Source organism: Hyposmocoma kahamanoa, unplaced genomic scaffold (genome assembly GCF_003589595.1).
Source record: "Hyposmocoma kahamanoa isolate Upper Pololo Valley unplaced genomic scaffold, ASM358959v1 78, whole genome shotgun sequence".
In the NCBI taxonomy this organism is placed as follows: domain Eukaryota; kingdom Metazoa; phylum Arthropoda; class Insecta; order Lepidoptera; family Cosmopterigidae; genus Hyposmocoma; species Hyposmocoma kahamanoa.
The window spans coordinates 6,229,084-6,247,767 of NW_020653945.1; the positions used below are offsets into that span (position 1 = coordinate 6,229,084).

At 36.6% G+C, this 18,684-nt stretch overlaps 1 protein-coding gene across 4 annotated transcripts in view; it reads right to left on the reverse strand.

Annotated features, from left to right (window-relative positions):
* Positions 1-16,593, reverse strand: part of LOC113233257 (protein purity of essence) — an 83,701-nt gene extending 67,108 nt beyond the window's left edge. For 3 of the 4 annotated variants that reach the window (XM_026468310.1, XM_026468309.1, XM_026468308.1), the window contains exons 1-19: positions 16,470-16,593; positions 15,973-16,070; positions 15,426-15,562; positions 15,107-15,227; positions 14,660-14,928; positions 14,142-14,305; positions 10,860-10,995; positions 10,359-10,481; positions 8,950-9,092; positions 7,325-7,526; positions 7,007-7,166; positions 5,945-6,111; positions 5,705-5,870; positions 4,790-4,968; positions 4,393-4,549; positions 4,118-4,221; positions 2,942-3,085; positions 2,119-2,331; positions 880-1,067 (exon numbers count right to left, since the gene is read on the reverse strand). In XM_026468310.1, coding sequence (XP_026324095.1) covers positions 880-1,067; positions 2,119-2,331; positions 2,942-3,085; positions 4,118-4,221; positions 4,393-4,549; positions 4,790-4,968; positions 5,705-5,870; positions 5,945-6,111; positions 7,007-7,166; positions 7,325-7,526; positions 8,950-9,092; positions 10,359-10,481; positions 10,860-10,995; positions 14,142-14,305; positions 14,660-14,928; positions 15,107-15,227; positions 15,426-15,562; positions 15,973-16,070; positions 16,470-16,591 — 2,993 coding nt within the window. In that variant the 5' untranslated portion in view covers positions 16,592-16,593. Of the gene's footprint in view, positions 1-879; positions 1,068-2,118; positions 2,332-2,941; positions 3,086-4,117; positions 4,222-4,392; positions 4,550-4,789; positions 4,969-5,704; positions 5,871-5,944; positions 6,112-7,006; positions 7,167-7,324; positions 7,527-8,949; positions 9,093-10,358; positions 10,482-10,859; positions 10,996-14,141; positions 14,306-14,659; positions 14,929-15,106; positions 15,228-15,425; positions 15,563-15,972; positions 16,071-16,469 lie in introns of those variants that run through there. The other variant, XM_026468312.1, reaches the window with a different exon arrangement.
* Between the last annotated feature and the right edge of the window lie 2,091 nt (positions 16,594-18,684).

Consider the following 18,684-nt stretch of genomic DNA (forward strand, 5'->3'; position numbering starts at 1 on the left):
GCTGCGGGGTCGGTCAGCTAAATTCCCCATTCCGTGATACCTCTGCAACGTAGCCACGACACAGGATTGGGATATAGCTAGTCTGCGTGCTATTACTCTCGTGGTGTATCCTTCTTCCCTCAAAGTTACTATTCTAGCTCGTAAAACCTCTGATAATCCTCTTGGCATTTTTTCAATCACAACTTTCCGCGAAAAATATCTTGAATCGCTTATAATTGACTAAATCAGATTTCTGAATGAGCGTAAGCTAGGACTGAAAGCCTTTTTATATGAAAAAACAATTGAACGGGGTCATTGTTTTATGTTTTAATTTATTTTTAAATAAAGAATCTAAAAAGAAGAAAAAATCATAATATAATCTACAGTAACAAAAAAGATTTCAGTTTTTCGAAGTGATCGCAAACTTTTTTTGATGTGTGTATATGCCACAGAGCACTAAATCGTAAACATCTGAGGGGCACTGCCACTGCGCCTGTCACCCTGAGACATAAGTTGACAAGTCCCATGTGCCTTCACCAATACCCTTACCCTTCAAGCTGGAACACATTAATGCTGACATTACTGCTTAGCGACAGAAATAGGTAAGGCGGCAGTGCTTCCCTGTAGCGCGATACCAAATGTGCGTAACGTGTCACACGTCTAACGTTTCCTTTTTGTTTGGCTTTGGTTTTTGTTTTGACAGTTAGCGCGATACGAAATGTACGCAACGCGTCACATTGGCGAGGTTTAAGGTTTTGGTTTTACCGTTGACAATTAGCGCGATTGACCCCCTGGACGAACTCTTTGACAAGGAGCTCTACTGCTACTAAATTGTTTATCTATCGGTTTACATTTTTTTCATAATACATAACAATACCATATTATTTGAAGTTGACTCACCTCCATGCAGTTTGGAAGCAGTAATGCGCCGCGGCTAAGGCGGCGGGTGACGAATGGTACTGAACATTGTCACAGACGCACGCAGAGTTCAATAGTGCTAGCAGTGCGTCCACTAGTAACGGGTATTTTAACTTATGTGGTGTACCAAGCACGAAGTTGCACGCTAAGCCGTCGAATTTGGGGTTTTCCTGTACATAAACCATAGCATAATGTATTTATATAGTCTGTCTTTTTTGAAAACGGAGTAAACTGACAGTTGATTGCGCAAAAGTGTTGCCCGCTTGAGAGCAGCTAGTGATTGCAGTCGATAAATATTCTATCGACTATCGACTGAATATTGGTCACGCTAATGGAATTAATACCCGAACTTGTTTCACCACACATTATTCATCCAATTGCTGAGTTCAAATTCATTTGAATTGTCAAATTTTTGTAAGCCCATACATACATACACTGTATTTAGAACTATGTTTATGCAAAATACCAAGAACGGACATATTTTAAAATTTTTCATTTTAATTCAATATATAATTAAATCCGGCTATTATTGTCAAAAGGTATATTAATAAAATTGATCTCGATACTTGTAGGCCAACTGTCAAAATAAGAATAAAGAAGGCAATAACGCAATTAGTAACTATTAGAACGTCGCAACATTCACAACTCATAACATAATTCAAATAACATGCAAAATTTTTATCTTTTTTCACAATCTATCGATAAACCATCGACAACAACTACGTAACTATTTAAAATTTTATGAAAACTGGCAATCCCACAAATGTCGTTTTACTCCATCTTCAAAAAGGACACGTACGTACGTATACGTACGTGATCCCTGCCTAGAAGTATGCACACTTCTGTATTACATGGTCATAACGTTACAAAACGTAAAATAAAAATCACTATAACACTCAAAGAATTCACGAAAAATCTAACCAGGAAACACGCACGAAAGTACGCTAGTTCTTTCTCGTTTTTCAAGGTCTGCTATATATTTCGGGCCATCGGCGTCGGTATCCTAGACACAAAGGACCGGAAACGAATAGCTTGCATACATTCTGTATAAACTTTTTCAATGTTTCAGACACTAACATACGCTATGTCAGTGTTATCAGAGATGGTAAAAAGGAAAACGCAGACGCCAATGTCTCTGTTATGTGCAAAGACAGGACACTAGCCCGGACGGACCGTAGCCCATAGCGCCTTGACATAGAATAGTGTGGACAGACACTTAACCTGATTGTTGATTTCCGCATTAGTAAGCGAATAAAATTTTGGTCTCATTGACGTCTCATCCTGGGTCTGACGTCTGTAAGACATTTCGATATACGGCACTTCGCAGTAGATGCGCGCTTTCAATAGCCCACTGTCTGTGGTAGTTTTTGTGCCAGAATTAGTGTCCACTGACGGCTGAGCTAGACCGGGAGCTATAACGAGATTCCATTCAATCTGAAACAAGATTGCAAAGATATCTAGGTGGTGTATCCATGAAACTAATAATCATTAATTATACTGGTTAATTGTACATTCGTAAACAGTCAAAAACGTCAGTTTTTGTGTGGTGTCTGTAAGTAGATTAACATATAATCAAAAATTTATTTATGAAGTACAGTTTCAATATGTCTGGTCAAACATTAAACATATCGAAGGTATATTATGCATTTACTCACAAGCATTTTAACAGACTAAACTGTGACATGTTTTTTAATAATAGCATATGAGCGTGCACACCTAACTGTAATTTTAACGCGGTGTAAGTTAGACGGGTCAATTTTAATGATAATAATAATTATTACAAAATGAAACTAAATGTCAAAATAATAACAATTTGAATAAATATATATCAATCTAATCTAAATAAATATACAAATGTTAAAGATTACTCAACGAAATAAAGGATTTGTTATTTAAAACTTCGGACATTGTATAGTACATTTAATTAGACTGTTTACTTGTGTTTTAAATAGCATAAGGCTTTTCTCAGCACTTTAGATAAATTAATATTATAAATTTGTGGCGGCATCAAATAATATATAATACATATTAACTTCCTGCTTACCTGTTGTAGCAAAGTCTGTGGAGCGTCATACAGATGCTTCATGAGGTACTCCAGAAGTAACATGAGTCTGGTAGTCAGCATTAATTGGTGAGGGGCCAATGTCATAGATTTCTTCCTGTCACTTATTGCTAGTGTTTCCACGACCTATGAGCAAAATGAACATTATGTATGCATCACATATGTGCAAACCTCGTATGAGCAACTAAGCTTGCTTCAGACAACCGGGATGTCTATACAATTCCAAAAGATCAGAATTACATACTTACATTACTTACTTACCTATGGAATAAATGATCTTTGACATAAAAAAACAATGACCATTTTAGATTCGCAATTTTTTTTATCATGACCGTTTCAAAATTTATATTCTAAATTATATTTTTAATTATAATTATATATATATATATACAGAGATGAATATAAAATTTGAAATGGTCGTGATAAAAAAAATTGCAAGTCTAAACCATTTTAGTACACGTAAGTCGAGCCACCTTGCATTTTCAGTATTAATTGGCCTAAGCTTAAATAATGTTTGATTGATCGAAAACCACTAAGCTATTTTGAAATTGGTAAACTAAACGTCATTTCCATGAGTCCTTGTTGATAATTTGAATTTATAAAACCGGGAAAAGTTATTTTATTCAGTGATAAATATATTTGTATTCTCTCCTTTGAGAATAAAAATGCAAGGTGGCTCGATTTATGTGTCCGGGAGTATATTTATTCATAACGCATTCAAGGTTATGAAAGTATTTTTTTAAATAGTATATTTTTGCACCATTTTTACTTCATTAGTTTGTCGTAATGAACCTAAGTATTACTTTTGATGTGTACGCAAAACTATATTTATCTTACAATAATATTTAACTCAGTACTTCAAAGTAACGTATCAATTATCATTAATAACCTCAAAAAGAAAATGTTGCTTAAATCAACTTCCCCTAGACAAAAAAATATAAATCCGTTTAATTAGACTACATGGAAATACAAATTAAACCCTGTATCTGAGATTAATGGTGGTCAATCTTTTTTTACGTAGTCCAAGACTTGGGCATTGTTCTCTAAAGTGGAAAGTGATTGATATCAATGATTGAATTGATGTGTGTTAGATTACAGCTTTAATGCGATTTGCGACAATTTCTTTTTAAAAAATGGCCCCTTTTTGTATGTACTTACTTTGATAATAGCGTTGGAAGTCATGAGCAGAACAGATTTCTTCTGCATGAGGGTCAGTGAATGAAATAGGTAGACCAGTAGTTGTGCATGTTCCACATTCAAATCTGAAATTTTTTTATACATATATTTCATTGATACATTTTTGAAGAAACGTTAGAGTTAATTAAGTTTTTTTTAATTAAAACTAATAGAAAATAAACACTATATCACTCGATGTCCAGAGACGATAGTACGTGTTAAACGTGTTGTGGACTTTCGACTTAAAGGATACATACCTTCATAATCGTGATCCTGCGAAGGTTGAGACTGCAGAGCGCACTCTTGAAGCGTGTTGACGATCTTGTGCCACATCGCTAGGATGCTATTTTCGCGCTCTGCCGCTGATTTACTCAGCACCATACTGCCTAGCAGCTTGACTACGCGAGGTCCAACCTATTTGAGCATTAATGACATATAGCATGACGGACGAAAAATAGTAAACTTAACCTAGAAAATGTGAGCACGTAAACGTCATCAGGAAGTGATCTATTCATTCACTCCGAATAATAGATAAATAGTGTACTTGACACGTTCATGGGGACACGTACAATAATCATAACAATGACAATGTGACAGCCAGACAACCACACCAATTTCTAAATGTCTAAAAAACAATTAACAGCATCGAATTACCTGTAGCGGGGTCATATTGCTCCTCTCAGAGCCAGCTGAAATGAGTTGCTGGTGTAAGGCAGGCTGTAGTGCGACGAATGCCGGCGCCCCAGTCAGGTTGTGCAGATAGCGTACTAACGCCGAACTGAAAGTTGTGTATAGGGCACCGAGACGCGCGCCGAAACAGGTCGAGATTGTACCTAGCGAAGCAGAAAGGCATTTCCTTTTGTAAACGAACTTACGTAGCTGCAAAATAAACCTATCAATTATTCACCATGTAGCACGATTGTTGTTTCTGGGTTATCAATATGATTTTGTAATTGGTTCTAACATAAAAACATGAAAAAAACCTTTATTTCATTGCAAAAACTTTGCTTTAGTGGTCAGAATAACCAAATGTTATTGTTAAGGAAACACAAATTGTCGAGTTTATCTTTGTTTAAAGATAAAAGAAACATTATATTTAAAATCTAATACAGTACATTTCACCCAAAATTTTACAAATTGGTGATAATTAACCTAGAAATGTGTAGGAATGCGAGATTATGTAAATACTACTTTGTAGCTTTGTGTCAATGTACCACTGTGACAGCCACAGAAAGTTTCAGGGGTTGAAGTTTTTTTCTACATACTTGCTGTTGTATGTAACCAATACTGTCAAACTGTTTGAATATTTATTACATATAGAGGCAAAGATGGAACACACACTAAGAAAAATTCCTTCGATCCAACTGAACCTGAACCAGTTTCTGTTGCCTTGACATGGCTACTCTGCCAATTGCGCTACGGATCGAGCCAGCACATTTTAAGAATTTCTCTATGTGCTTGTTGTGGATTTTTAAATAGGGTTTCAACGACTTTCTCGGCGTCAGCGCCGCCTGTGTGAAACTTATGTTGTTGACACATCCATCATATATTTATGTTGTTCACACGTACCAGTATCAGTTCTAGCTGTCTCACGGTCGAGATCCTTGGCAAGCGCGGCAAGCAGCGCTTGATGAGCATCGTGCAGCTGTAGAGATGTCTGACCAAGCCGTTCAGAGCCTTCGCTGATGATCTCTTGCGTGAGCAGCGTGAACACTTCCGTCGCTAACGCTATGTACTAGAATGGAATACACGACATGATAATGACGATGGTCAATCATAAACGTGGATTTCATAGAAGAAAATACTTACAGAATAAGGTTCAGCCTTATCTGGCACAATAGCCTGGTGTGGGCGCGACGGCGTATCCGCCGAGTCCGCGTTATCTGCACCGGCGGTTGCGCGTACGAGACCTGAGTCCGCTGCGTCCGGCGCCACTAGTGTCGACTCGAACCACAGCCCGAAAAGGGGCTCGCTGTCTGTTAATACATACGATGCATTTGTAAACTTTAGATTTACATTCATAACAGGTAAATGGGGTGGTGTTATGTGCAAGAGAAAGAAAATACATTTAACTATGGAGTAGGAAAATTAATACACAAATAATCTTAGTGCAGAGTGCTAAAAAAACCGACTTCAAAAGATCGTGGAATTAAATCTATTTGCCAAGTTTTATTGAAATCAGTTACCAGAAAGTGCGCGAAACCGGATTCTTCCCCTAGTTTGCCAATTTTTTTTTAATTTTTTTTTTCACGATGAAGTATTCTCTTTCCAACAAAAAATAATCCTCAAAATCGATTCACAAATTTCGGAGTTATCGAGTAACACACATACAAAAAAAAAGAAAATAAGTTCGAATTGCGAACCTCCTTTTTTTTAAAGTCAATTAATAAAATAGCATAAGTTCCCAAACTTTTTGGGTCACTTAGGCCCACAAAAAAAAATTAAAACACTTTTTTATATTGACACAAAAAATTACAAGGACAAAAAAATATTATGTAGTGCAGTTTATATATATAATTCATTTTTTTCAAATGCGGTAGCACCTCCTATATAGCATCAACGCCCACCCAATTGCTTCCGAAGTCCCTACCAGGACTAGAACCGGGAGCCTAGGCTGCTTCCGCTAAATAATACTTCAGCTATGTATCGTTAGGGTAAGTTCCGATAAGTCGAACACGTTAACTAATTGTAACTGTTTTCAAAAGAGAATTTTGTGCTCTATCTTTTTCTATATAAAACGGATATTTTGACCATTCTCACTTATCCGCGTTTTAGTTAGTGGACGGCAGTAGGACTCTTCACCACTTTGGGAAACTATGTATTAGAGCATACTTTAGTGTACCACAAATATTTTAATATAATTTAAATTACCATCGTCAGTCTCCGAGTCCTCTGAGCAGAGGATCATGTCCTGGAAGTAGACAGTGGAGTCAGAGCGGTCGGGGTCGGCGTCCTGGTGCTGCTTTTGTACCACAGCGCGCTTGAGATTCGTCGCCTTGCGGTAGCACACTACGCCAAGGGCTACCAAAAGCTGTAGACAATAAAAAATAACAAGTTTTAATAAGTGTTTCAACAAGTTTCAAGTAATAAAATGTAGATAGGAAAATCTTATATTACTCTACCGCCGTCCTGTATAACCTATTGACTTAGCAATAGAAAAATAGATGTTCCGTTAGGGTTACAACTCACCTGGTGTAATGGCGCGGCCTGCGCAAGCCTTAATTCTCGCTGATGCGCAGTATGTTGCGCGAGGATGTGCAACGGCGCAGCCGACTGACTAGTGACATCCCCGCACGATAGCGCTTCCAATCGCGCATCTGCTAGCAAAGCGCCCACCCATGCTAGACACCTGCCGCCTAGTGCCACCCATACCACACCTAGGCCTTGTTGCCTGGAAATAAAGATACAACTTTATTTCTTTCAAATATTGGAATTCTGGATTTTTTAAATCTTATTATTAAAATTTTATTATATGTCGGAATAAGGGAAATGTTGAGGGGAAACACCGTTGTCACAGTTAGTCAGGAATCATCTGATAATTTGCCTATTCACTTTTCATTGTCAGGTCGGTCCATTGACAATGAAATAATAATGACAGTTGATTGCAATTAATACGTTTATCCACAATTCACAGTAATAAGTTCGGAAGTAGAAAAGATGGATCAGGTTAAAACAGATTTGAAATGTCAGGTGGTAAATGTAATAAGATACAAAAACTAAATATTAATTTTTTGTTATGAAATTTTATGACGCTTTTATTGATACAAAGATTGGACAAGGATAAAGAAAAACTCCTTCGATCCGATTAGACCTGAACCAGTACCTGTTGCCATGTTACCAGTACCTGTGGCCTTAACATGGCTTCTATAATAATAACAAAACTTAAATATATCTCGCTAAAAACTTTGAAAACTTAGGCACCGTCCTAATAATAAGTGCTACGGGCCGCAAATAAAAGTTTGGCAGGCCGCACGTGACCCGTGGACCGGAGGTTGAATATTGTCGCGAATCATGCGATAATCAATCATTTGGTGAGTAAACTAACTTCACCCATTATTTGTATTGTGGTAACACTGCTTTGCCTTTGCTAACTTGTTATTTTGACAATATCGAGACGGCAGCAACGTCAACGGCAAGGGAACCGAGTGCACTTCTGTTTGGTTAAAACTAAAGATGTGGCTGTGTAAGTGAATGTACCCAAAGAGACAAACAACTGGTAAGTTCCTCTATTTACTGTTTAACATTACAACGTGTATGGACACGGTGGAAAGACACACAACTAAGTTAATTGAGTTTAATATTGTAACGATACATGTTCTATGACTATCAATTTGCCACGTGCTGCTGACTCGACCCGCAGTAGACTAGCCTCATTGACGCCTATGAATGTGGGTGCCTATCGTTGGCATCATTAGGGTCGGTAGTAGCTGGTATGTACGCTTGCACCGCGATAACTAGCTATTGAAGCTTAAATCCTGTTGGGCTGTGTTTGACCTAAATGTGGGCTGGAGGTCCACTCAGAGCACCTCTCAAGGTGTCCCGCCCCAGTACACAGGCGAGATGTACTGGGGGTTTGTACGCGACATACGAGACACACCTCTACGGTTCCTCGTCATAGCATAGCACAATGTAGTGTTGTAAGCATTTTCATCATGGTTCAGTGTCTTTCTATCTTTTGTCGTCTCTCAATATCTACATTGAGAATATTTGAACCAAGTACGTAGGTATTACAGTCTAGGCTAAATCCAATAAACTACAAAGTGGCGACAAAAATAAAATAGTTGCATTAAAGTGATGTAAATAATGTTACTTACATTTTGGTTAAGTTGTAAGGCCTAGAAGGCGTCTTAGCGGGACTCTTGCCCGTAGAGGTTGATTGTACAGGTGCACCGGCGAGCGCGTGGTGAAGACCGCACAGCAGCACCCAGCCACCGATCATAAGGTGGTTTTGGTAAACCTGGTACGAACGATGCACATTTATTTATTATTGGGTTAACACTGGTTCGAGGGAGGGAAACTATGAGAGGTCTGAAACTGATTTTGACAATAATACACTTCGGAGTTCTGTATTAACATTTTAATGCATTGGAACTGTTTAAAATATCTATTTTGTTCATATAAATTTATTAATCTATTACAACAAAACTCCCTCGGTAATTTGCCATGCCCTTACAGGGCGTCACATGATAGTTTAGAATAATCTACTAACTTAAATCGTATTTTACATGCTTACTATACTGTGACATGCAAATAAATTATTGACTTTGAAATACACAGTATGATAATTGGAGAGACCATGTAAAGAAAGATCAGTCACCTAAACACATGTTTTGAGTTAACACGGTCACCTAGTTCGTTGCTGCTGAGCTGCTGAGCGGAGCGTATTTAGGCTAAATCAGAAAAAGAATTAGGTTATATATATATATACATATATATATAATATATGTTTCTTGTTAAAATGAAATACTTAACGTCACACACATTTATTTCAGCATTAACTTTATTATAGATAGTATTTGTGTGTCAATTCAGCAACATTTAAAAGTTATCCAAATTAATTTTTTTTTAAATTTTGATTGATAATTTTGATTTTTATCATTCATTCCCGGGACTCTTATTTTCAATACAAAGAACACAACGAAAAATTCCTTAGATTTGACTAGACTTCAATCAGCTTCTGTTGCCACGCCGGGGCTATCGCTCTTAACCAACTAAGCTACAGACCAAATCAGCAGACCTTAATAATTTCTTTGTGTTTATTACTGATTCTTTTGAGCTTCTGAAGTTTCTACACGCCTTTTAATTTGCAGTCAGTATTTTTATGTTCACAAAACATCAAGGAACTTGTAATGCTACATAATAAACATGCTGTCCCTAGTTTTGCTTTGATAAAGTGAAGGACTGGGTTAATGACTATAACGAATTTACATTAGCAGTAAGAAACACATTACTTTTAAAAATATTTCTGCTTTCTAATTGAGTGTATTAATAAATAAATACTAGGTAAGCCCGTACTAGGTAAACCCTGTATCGCGGGTGCCATTGACACACACAAATTACAGACAGACAACCAAAAATTACACCTAAACTTACGAGAAATATAAATACAACTATTTCTGCATGGCAGAGCAGCAAAGGGACTTATAGTAAAACGAGACAGTTTAATGATTATGCTGCTTACAATACTCTGTTAATACCAAAAAGTAAAACAAAAGTTACTTACATATCCACCAGCACGAGTAGAATGTTTGAATGTTTCTCCAACAGTGTTGTATAGGCTGAGTGCACTTTCAACGAGGGTAGCTGTTTGCTGTTCGCTCTCTTCATCTTTTGGGTGCAGCGACGCCTAGGGAACATTAATGATGTGCCAGACAACTACACCAATTACCTATTCTCAAACTAGAAGAAACACACCAGAACCAATTTAGAAATGATCACTTCTCAAATTGGTCATACCGGGAACTGAGCCCGGGACCTCTTCATCCAGTGCCCACAGTGCAAACCGTTGGACCACCAAGGTCAATGTTACTTTATTTTGTGAACATCACTTAGAACAAAAACAATATACAAGGAGAGTAATTCCTTTTTTAAATCTAACTGTAATAAGTATATTGCAATTATTTAATGGACATAATATATGTATAGAACGACCTATAACCGCGTAGAGGTTCTGGTTTAACACACATTCTCTGTGGTCAACAGCATTAGTACTATGTCACTCTACCTGTGCAGTAGCGCAAAGGAGCCAGGAAGTGCTGACGTCACTCAATTTGGCGATGCGTTCAGGCGTAAACGGCTCTAGGCACGGTAGCGACAGCGCCAGCCGACACACTATCACCTCGTTCACCAAAAAGTGGAGTCTAAAAGAAATAAATTTGGTTATATAAAAATAGTATTTCCACTTCTCATGCTCTTAAAGTTCGTATTTATGCTGGTCACCCAGCATAAATAGGCTGCATAAAATAGGATTTTATGCTCTAGTGCAGCCTTTCCCAAAGTGGGCGATAACGCCCCCTTGTGGGCTTTGCAGGCCTAAAGGGTAAAGGGACCCAGAAAAAAAAATCGGGGCGTTGTGTACAGGCTTAGGGAGAGATTTGTAATTTCATCTAGGAAGACTCTTAGACACCGACTGAGCTCTCGACACTCGACTACAACTTGTGAACATCAACTAATATTAATTAAGAGATTGCTCAAACTAACTCGGTTCGATATTTCTCTCCGTGTAGTACATACATATATCTGTCCTGTTTTATTGAATAAATAAAATTAAAATCATGTCAATCGGTCGCCCCGTTTCGAAATGAAAGTAGACACAAACAAACAAATAAAAAGGCAACAGACACAGTTTCGCATTTTAATAATTATTAGTATTCCTAGATAGGTAATTTTCGTAGATAATAAACCACGGGCAATCATGTTTTAACAAGTTTTTGTTAAATAACTCGATTTGTGCATTCCTGTATCAATCGGCTGGTTCATAGGATACTGTTCTTAGGGCGCGTTCCCACTATGTCGTGACGACAGATTGTCGTGCAGTTTACAGTGTCGTGCCTTGTATATTTCAATCAAGTTGTTTACATATAGCACGACACGATTAACTGTCGTTCACGATTTTTTATCGTTACAACGACAAACTGTATTCAGTGGGAACAGCTAGAACGACAGTCATCAGACGATAAAAAAACGTCACCATAAAAACGTGACGACAGATTGTCGCAGCTCCTATTGTCATCACGATCTAGTGGGAATAGCCAGTCACGACAGTCGTTCAACGATAAAAAATCGTCCACGACAGATAGTCATGATATGGGAACAGGCTAGACACGACAGTCGTCCAACGACAATAAAACGTGACGACATAGTGGGAACGCGCCCTTACTTGTAGAGTACGATTGCGCGTCGAATGAGATAAACGAGTTTATGCATGTTCGTCTTATTCCTGCCGGTGCGTGCTGCTTCTGCAATCCTATATAAACAACCTAATATTTATTTTATTTTCATTTGCGGTTTCGCGCGTAATAAATAAGCACTACTTAAGTTCAACACTTACTTACGTATTTCTCAAAACAAAACAATGTCGGAAGTAGAAAAGAAGAGCCGGCAATACTGTGCGGAATATATTAAATTTGAATTCATTGAAAATCCCACAAACCCATCGTCGCCTTTGTGCCTTCCATGTCTAAAAACATTTTCGAATGAAGAAATGAAGCCGTCAAGACTGCAAGATCATTTGAATAAAATGCATCCAGACAAGAAAGACAATAATGTAGCATATTTTCAAGACCTAGAGAAGAAAGATAATCTAAACTCTCTAACTCAGCCAAGTGTAGCAACTCTTTTCGGCGGCTGCTAAGCAAGATGACGACGGACTTCGAGCTTCGCACAATATCTCTTTGTTAATTGCTCAAAAAGGGAAACCACACAACATCGGAGAAGAGTTAATTTTGCCAGCAATAAAGGAAGTAATAACTACTGTAATTCATAAACCGGCCGCAGATATTATCCAAAAAATTCCTTTGAGTAATAATTCTGTGCAAAGACGAATTGATGAAATGGCTGAAAACATTGAAGAATCATTGTGCAATCATCTGAGGAGTAGTCAATTCTGAATTCAGCTCGATGAGTCCACTTTACTACTTTTTTTCTACTTTAGTTCTTGGAAACTAAAGATACAGAATTGCGCAACAAGCTCATTACATCAAAGAATGATATAGCTTACATTACAGACCTGTATAAATTGCTCAACGACATGAATCTCCAACTGCAAGGCGATGAACTAAATTTAATTAAAACAAAAAATGTCGTTACCGCTTTCGCAGCCAAACTGCTTCTAATCTACTCAAGAAGAATATGTGGGCAGACGTGAGTTTCACAATTTTCCGAATTTATCAGTATCCTGCAGTAACAAAGACTTGTTTGCCTACTGCCAACATTTGGAAAACCTCCACATTGACTTCACCGAACGATACCAGGACATTTTGAACTTGGAAATACCAGGCTGGGTGTTGGATCCAATCCAACACAGTCACAGCAATATCACCTGAGCTGGAAGAAGAACTTAAAGAATTGGCAACAAACGAAGAAATAAAAATCAAGTTCAAAAATTGTAATTGTATCAACGATTCTTGATAGCATTCCCATCGTCATATTTGTGTGAACGTGGTTTTAGTGATGTGACAACGCTGTTTACTAAAAAGAGAAATCGTATGCATGTTACCGAATGTGGTGACTTGCGGCTATTTTTCAGCAAATTGGAACCTGACATCAACAAACTTATGAAACAGCATCAGATTTATCCTTCACATTAGTTTTTATATTAGAATCGATTATGTTTGTTTTATTTTGAATAAAAGATACTCTGTCTGAATACTATAAAGTTGCATTTCAATAATAACGCGATAAGAGGCGACCAGCCATCCTGACGTCAGAATGGCTGGTCAAAAATGTTTTTAAATTTTTCAGAATATATCATAGGTAGCAATTATTTAGAAAAGGTAGCAAATAGTAGCAAATAGGTAGCAATTCTTGAATATACACTCACTGCCAGACGCCACAGGCGACCAGCCATCCTGACGGTCACAAAAAATAGGGGTGCTAAAAAATAATTTATTCTCAAAGTGGGCAGTAGACAAAATGAGTTTGGGAACCATTGCTCTAGTGCATAAAATAGGATTTTATGCTCTAGTGCATAAAATATAAAAACCATCACATTAAATATGATTAATTGTTGCAAATTTACATTCAATTTTAATTAAATAATCATTTATTTGTAATATTGCTGTCTAATTTCCTCGCAATCGAAGTGAAAAGCAGAGTGCATAACTCGTTCATAAAACCCATTTTACCCTCGACTTAAGTATCCAGGATAGATTCATCTCACTGCAACTGCAACTGTTATGGACAGGCATGTAGCTTACCATCAGGCACACAATTCGTTCGTCCCGTCACTAGATATTATAAAATAGATACAGTTATAGTTTCAAAAAGATTACTTTTTATTACTCACAGTGAAGCATCAGAGTTGAACTGTGGCGCGACGGAAGTCTCCTTGGCGGATTGCCAGCGGTTGAGATAACGCTGCAAACAGGGCAGCGTGCAGCACACCTTCAACACCACGCTGCCTGCGCGTAGCTCCATAAGTAGCGAGGCGCATGTTGACGCCACCCATTTCTGTTATTATATTCGCGATTGATTGTATGTCAATTGTTCGGAAGAAACATATGAGGACTAAGTAACATTACAGATGTAAAAATATTGTCAATTTTGCGTCATTCGGTATCTACAGTCAACAGCACATCAAGCTGTACAATTTTCTTCGAATATCGCATCTAGTGCAATGGAACAAGATCAGTCCATATGTAGCTTGATGTGCTGCCATCTGTACCTTAAAAAAGTAATAAATATTGGTTCATTGACAAGACTGTGTTTTTATTTTACATGTATATGATTTTCAGTGTTCTTTACCTAGTAAAATTATAAACTTAGTTATAACAATCAAATTGTTGGTTATAAGGCTTTGTTAACCTTCATATCAGCGTTAGCCTGTTGCGAAGCATTCTCTTTGGTGCTCTCCAGACTATCTTTACTCCCGGGCGACATGACTGCTGCAGTGGGTAGAGCCTGTGATGACGTCATCGAAGCCACTGGATTCCGTAATGGCGCAGTCAACGTCTCCAGCAGGGCATCAGAACGGCGCTGGGCATTCGACGGCTGTTGTTTCTCAGTAGTTGGGGCTTGAGATGCTAGAGATGTTATTGGGCTCGGTATCACTGATGATTTTGGGGTTTGTGGCTCTACAAAGAGTACTGCTACTTAGTAAAAAAATACGAAACTAAAGCTTGATGCTCAACACAGTAAAATAAATACATACAAAGGATTTTATGCAATAAACATAATTAGATCATATTTGTATGCACATTGTTTACCTATTAGCTATACTCTAAATGTAAATTAAATTAATCAAGATTTTACCTGGTACTGTGACATGAGCCGGTAATTTAGCATTCTTGAGTAAAGATGTCAATATAACTAGGTCAGATTGAGGGTAGCCCCCTCCGTCAATTCCACAAAGTCCCACAATGGGGAGTAGCAACTGAAACGTGATTAAACATTTTTATTGATTTCAATTTACTTAAGCTTGAAATAGACAATGTAGGAACGGAAAAAGGAAATGGAAGCTTTATGGAAAAATACACATCACAGGACATAAATAAAAAAAAAAGCTGTATCAGACATTACATGAACAAGTGCATCATCATGACTTGAAGAAGTAGAAAATGATAAGTTATACCTGTTTGACAGACACATTAGGTGCAGCAGTGGTAGTGTTGTCATCGCAACTGACTCCAGCTTCCGACAATTTCTTTAGTATTTGTCTGAGTATGACTCTGAATGCATCACGCGCGGTGGTCAGTTGGTCTGATGGTACTATAGACAATAAAGAGCATCTTTGAACAGAGTTAAAGTATTCAACAAAACCTACTATAATCTAGAGCAGAGCCTAGTAAATTCTAAATTTTATTGAATAATAAAGATTGCTTAATAAAGCATGCTGTTCATATTATTTTTTATAACTGATTGTTGCAAAATATGGTGCAATACAATGATAGACCTGGCTCTATCAAACATTTTGCCATCATTGAAAATCTCCAAAAAGTTTTAAGAAATCTTAACTTGTAGCTTAACTTAAGTTGTACATTACAATAGGTCCTATAAACCAGTCTTATAGGTCTCATAAGCCAATCTTATAGGACCTATTGCAATCTATTATACTGCTATATTCGTGAAAGATCCATGTAATTATATTCAAATCCAGGAAAAATATAGATGATACTTACAATTGTTAGCATTGATGCTAATGAAGTGTGCAGATAGGCATGCAAAGCATGTGTAGAACAGATCATAGATATCTTCATGGTTCTGGAACTCACTCTCACTGTGAACAATAGTTTTATTGTTTGATACATATTATGTAGATTTATATATCTTTGAAGTCCATATCAATTTTATCCATAGCGTGACATTCTGACTAGGTTGAGGTGTTCTAGTTACAGAGGAATTACAAAGTTTGTTTTTTTATTATAGGAGACAAAAGAAAAGCAATTTTTGGTACATAAGGAGGTAGTAGTATACTAGTAGTTAGAGAATAGTTCCATGATGAGTATTACGTACACTGAATTGAATGATTCCCTAGACACTACCATATTTACTGTTTAAAAATGTTTTTACCCAATAAACAATTATAAATAAATAAATAAATGCTGAATAATCGTCAAATGACCCATCAATGCAAAAAATAAAAATACTCCCTCATAGTACAATGGACGACACTGACCTTTTGATGATCGCTTGTATGATTTCCACGGCATCGTTTTTGTCGAAAAACGGGCCGTAAAGTGCTGTTAATATTGGTTTTATCGTTGTTGACCATTCGATATTTCCTCCCGAAGCGGCCATTTTCGGGAAAAAGCAACTGATGAACTTCAATTGACAAGTAAGACAGATGATCTGTCATTTTTGTTAATATAAACGCACCCTGCGTTCAAGATAACTGTTTATAATCAGAGATGGGCAGTGCAGTAGTGCCAATGGGCAATGTTCCGAAAAATTTCAAATTGTAGAAAATTTCTCTTAAAAATGTCTGAAAAATTGGAAAAATATAACTCTATACATTGTGTTCTACGTTTAAAAAATTCTTATGAAGTTATGTTATAAAATAAAATTGTACATGGCTAAAAGTAAATTATAGAAAAACGATTTCAAAAATGATTGCACATCAGCGAAAATAAAATCATAGGAAAAAAAATCTTTATGTACCGTTTTCGTTCAGTATCAACTTTTGACAAAAAAGAACTTTTGACATTAACTGTCAAATTTAGAAAAGTACAGGAAAAATATGCGGCTTAACGTTTTTTACCTATATTATCTGCCTGCACTCTTCCGAACTCTGTTGATCAACAGAGTTCGGACGAGCGCAGGGTGCAGAATGTTTTAACTGACCGCATTCCCTGAAACTGACATTAGACCAAGCCTAGTGGCTGCCATTAAGGAAATAATAATAAAAATATTAGGAAAAGTATCCATTTTTCTGATACATACGAATTTTTCAAAATGGAACTTTTTCCATGACCCAACACGATATTATATTTATTGCTCTTGGGCATTGACCTACTAACAAATGGACGTCGGGTCCAATACAAAAACCACGAAAAAAATATCCGAAGTTAACTTATACAAACGTAGTGACATGTAACGAAGTATAAAAAAACTAAAACATTTCATTTAAATTGTAACGTCATTGAAGTACTGCCTAATTTAGCTTGCAACAATTTAAAGGGCCCGAAAACACCATATTCAGCTTCTACTGGAAGCTTAACAAAATGCACCATATTTAGCTTCTACTGAAAATTACTTTAACACAATAGTGATGGAGTGGCCTTTATTGTAAATATCAATAAATTATTATGTATATTATTATATCGAATTTTGTACAAATACGCTTCGAAGCGTATGTATGTATATACAAATATTACAAATGTGAAAATAAGCGTGTACTATAAGTAATGTACCGATATTCCAACTAAACGTAAACTCCAATATCCGTAATTCCGAAAATCGATTTATAATAAAACCGTTAGCGCCCAGTTACACAAGAATAAAGTTTTCGCTCGGCTACCGCCCGGTTACCACGCCTTCCTGTACATTAATGGCAATGCGTTAGCATCTAATAGTCTGTGATTAATGACGAATCTGAATTCTATTTATTATGCAACAACATTTAAATTCCTTTTAAATATAATTTTGATGCTATTGATTTTTAACTTTTGTTATGTAATTTTCCTAAAAATTACACTTGACATGATGAAGATTCGAGCTAATGTTATTTTTTAATTGTAATGATTGTTGTTACGTTATTTCGGGCTAATGTACTTGGTACTTGGTGTAACGGGCTAATGTATTTTGGGACTTCTGATAGGTAATCTCAAGCCGTAGCACAGCAATATTTTGTTAGTTATTGCTAACTTTTAATAAAAAGTCGTTTTAAAAATAAGATTTAAAAACAACACGACTCTATAGTTTCTTTGTTTCAAATATTTCAATCGCTTATGGTTCGAAATGGGTTTGAACAATTGAAAATGACCAAGAAGTTTATATGTATAAGCTTCTTGAAATTGACGTAATGGGTCTCTTTCCATCTTTTGCGCATGCAAAGTGTAATAAAAGGACAGTTAGCTATTTGATTATTTTGTTTTTGCTTTTGTAATTTATATTCACGATTAATTTATATATAAATTAAATACTATACAACTGTACAAAATAACACTTTAAATGATAACTATGATAACACAATATATTTGTCTAGTGAAAATATGATACAAAATCCTGTTTTTACACTTTACTGCAGTAATTTTTACAAGTTATATAGTATATAGTACTGCATGATTGACAACCGCACTGTTAGTCTACAAACGAAGACTGTTGCGCGATTGACGCTATATGCGATTTTAACGACCTATAGGTGCGGATACTTTTTAGCGCAAACCATTTGT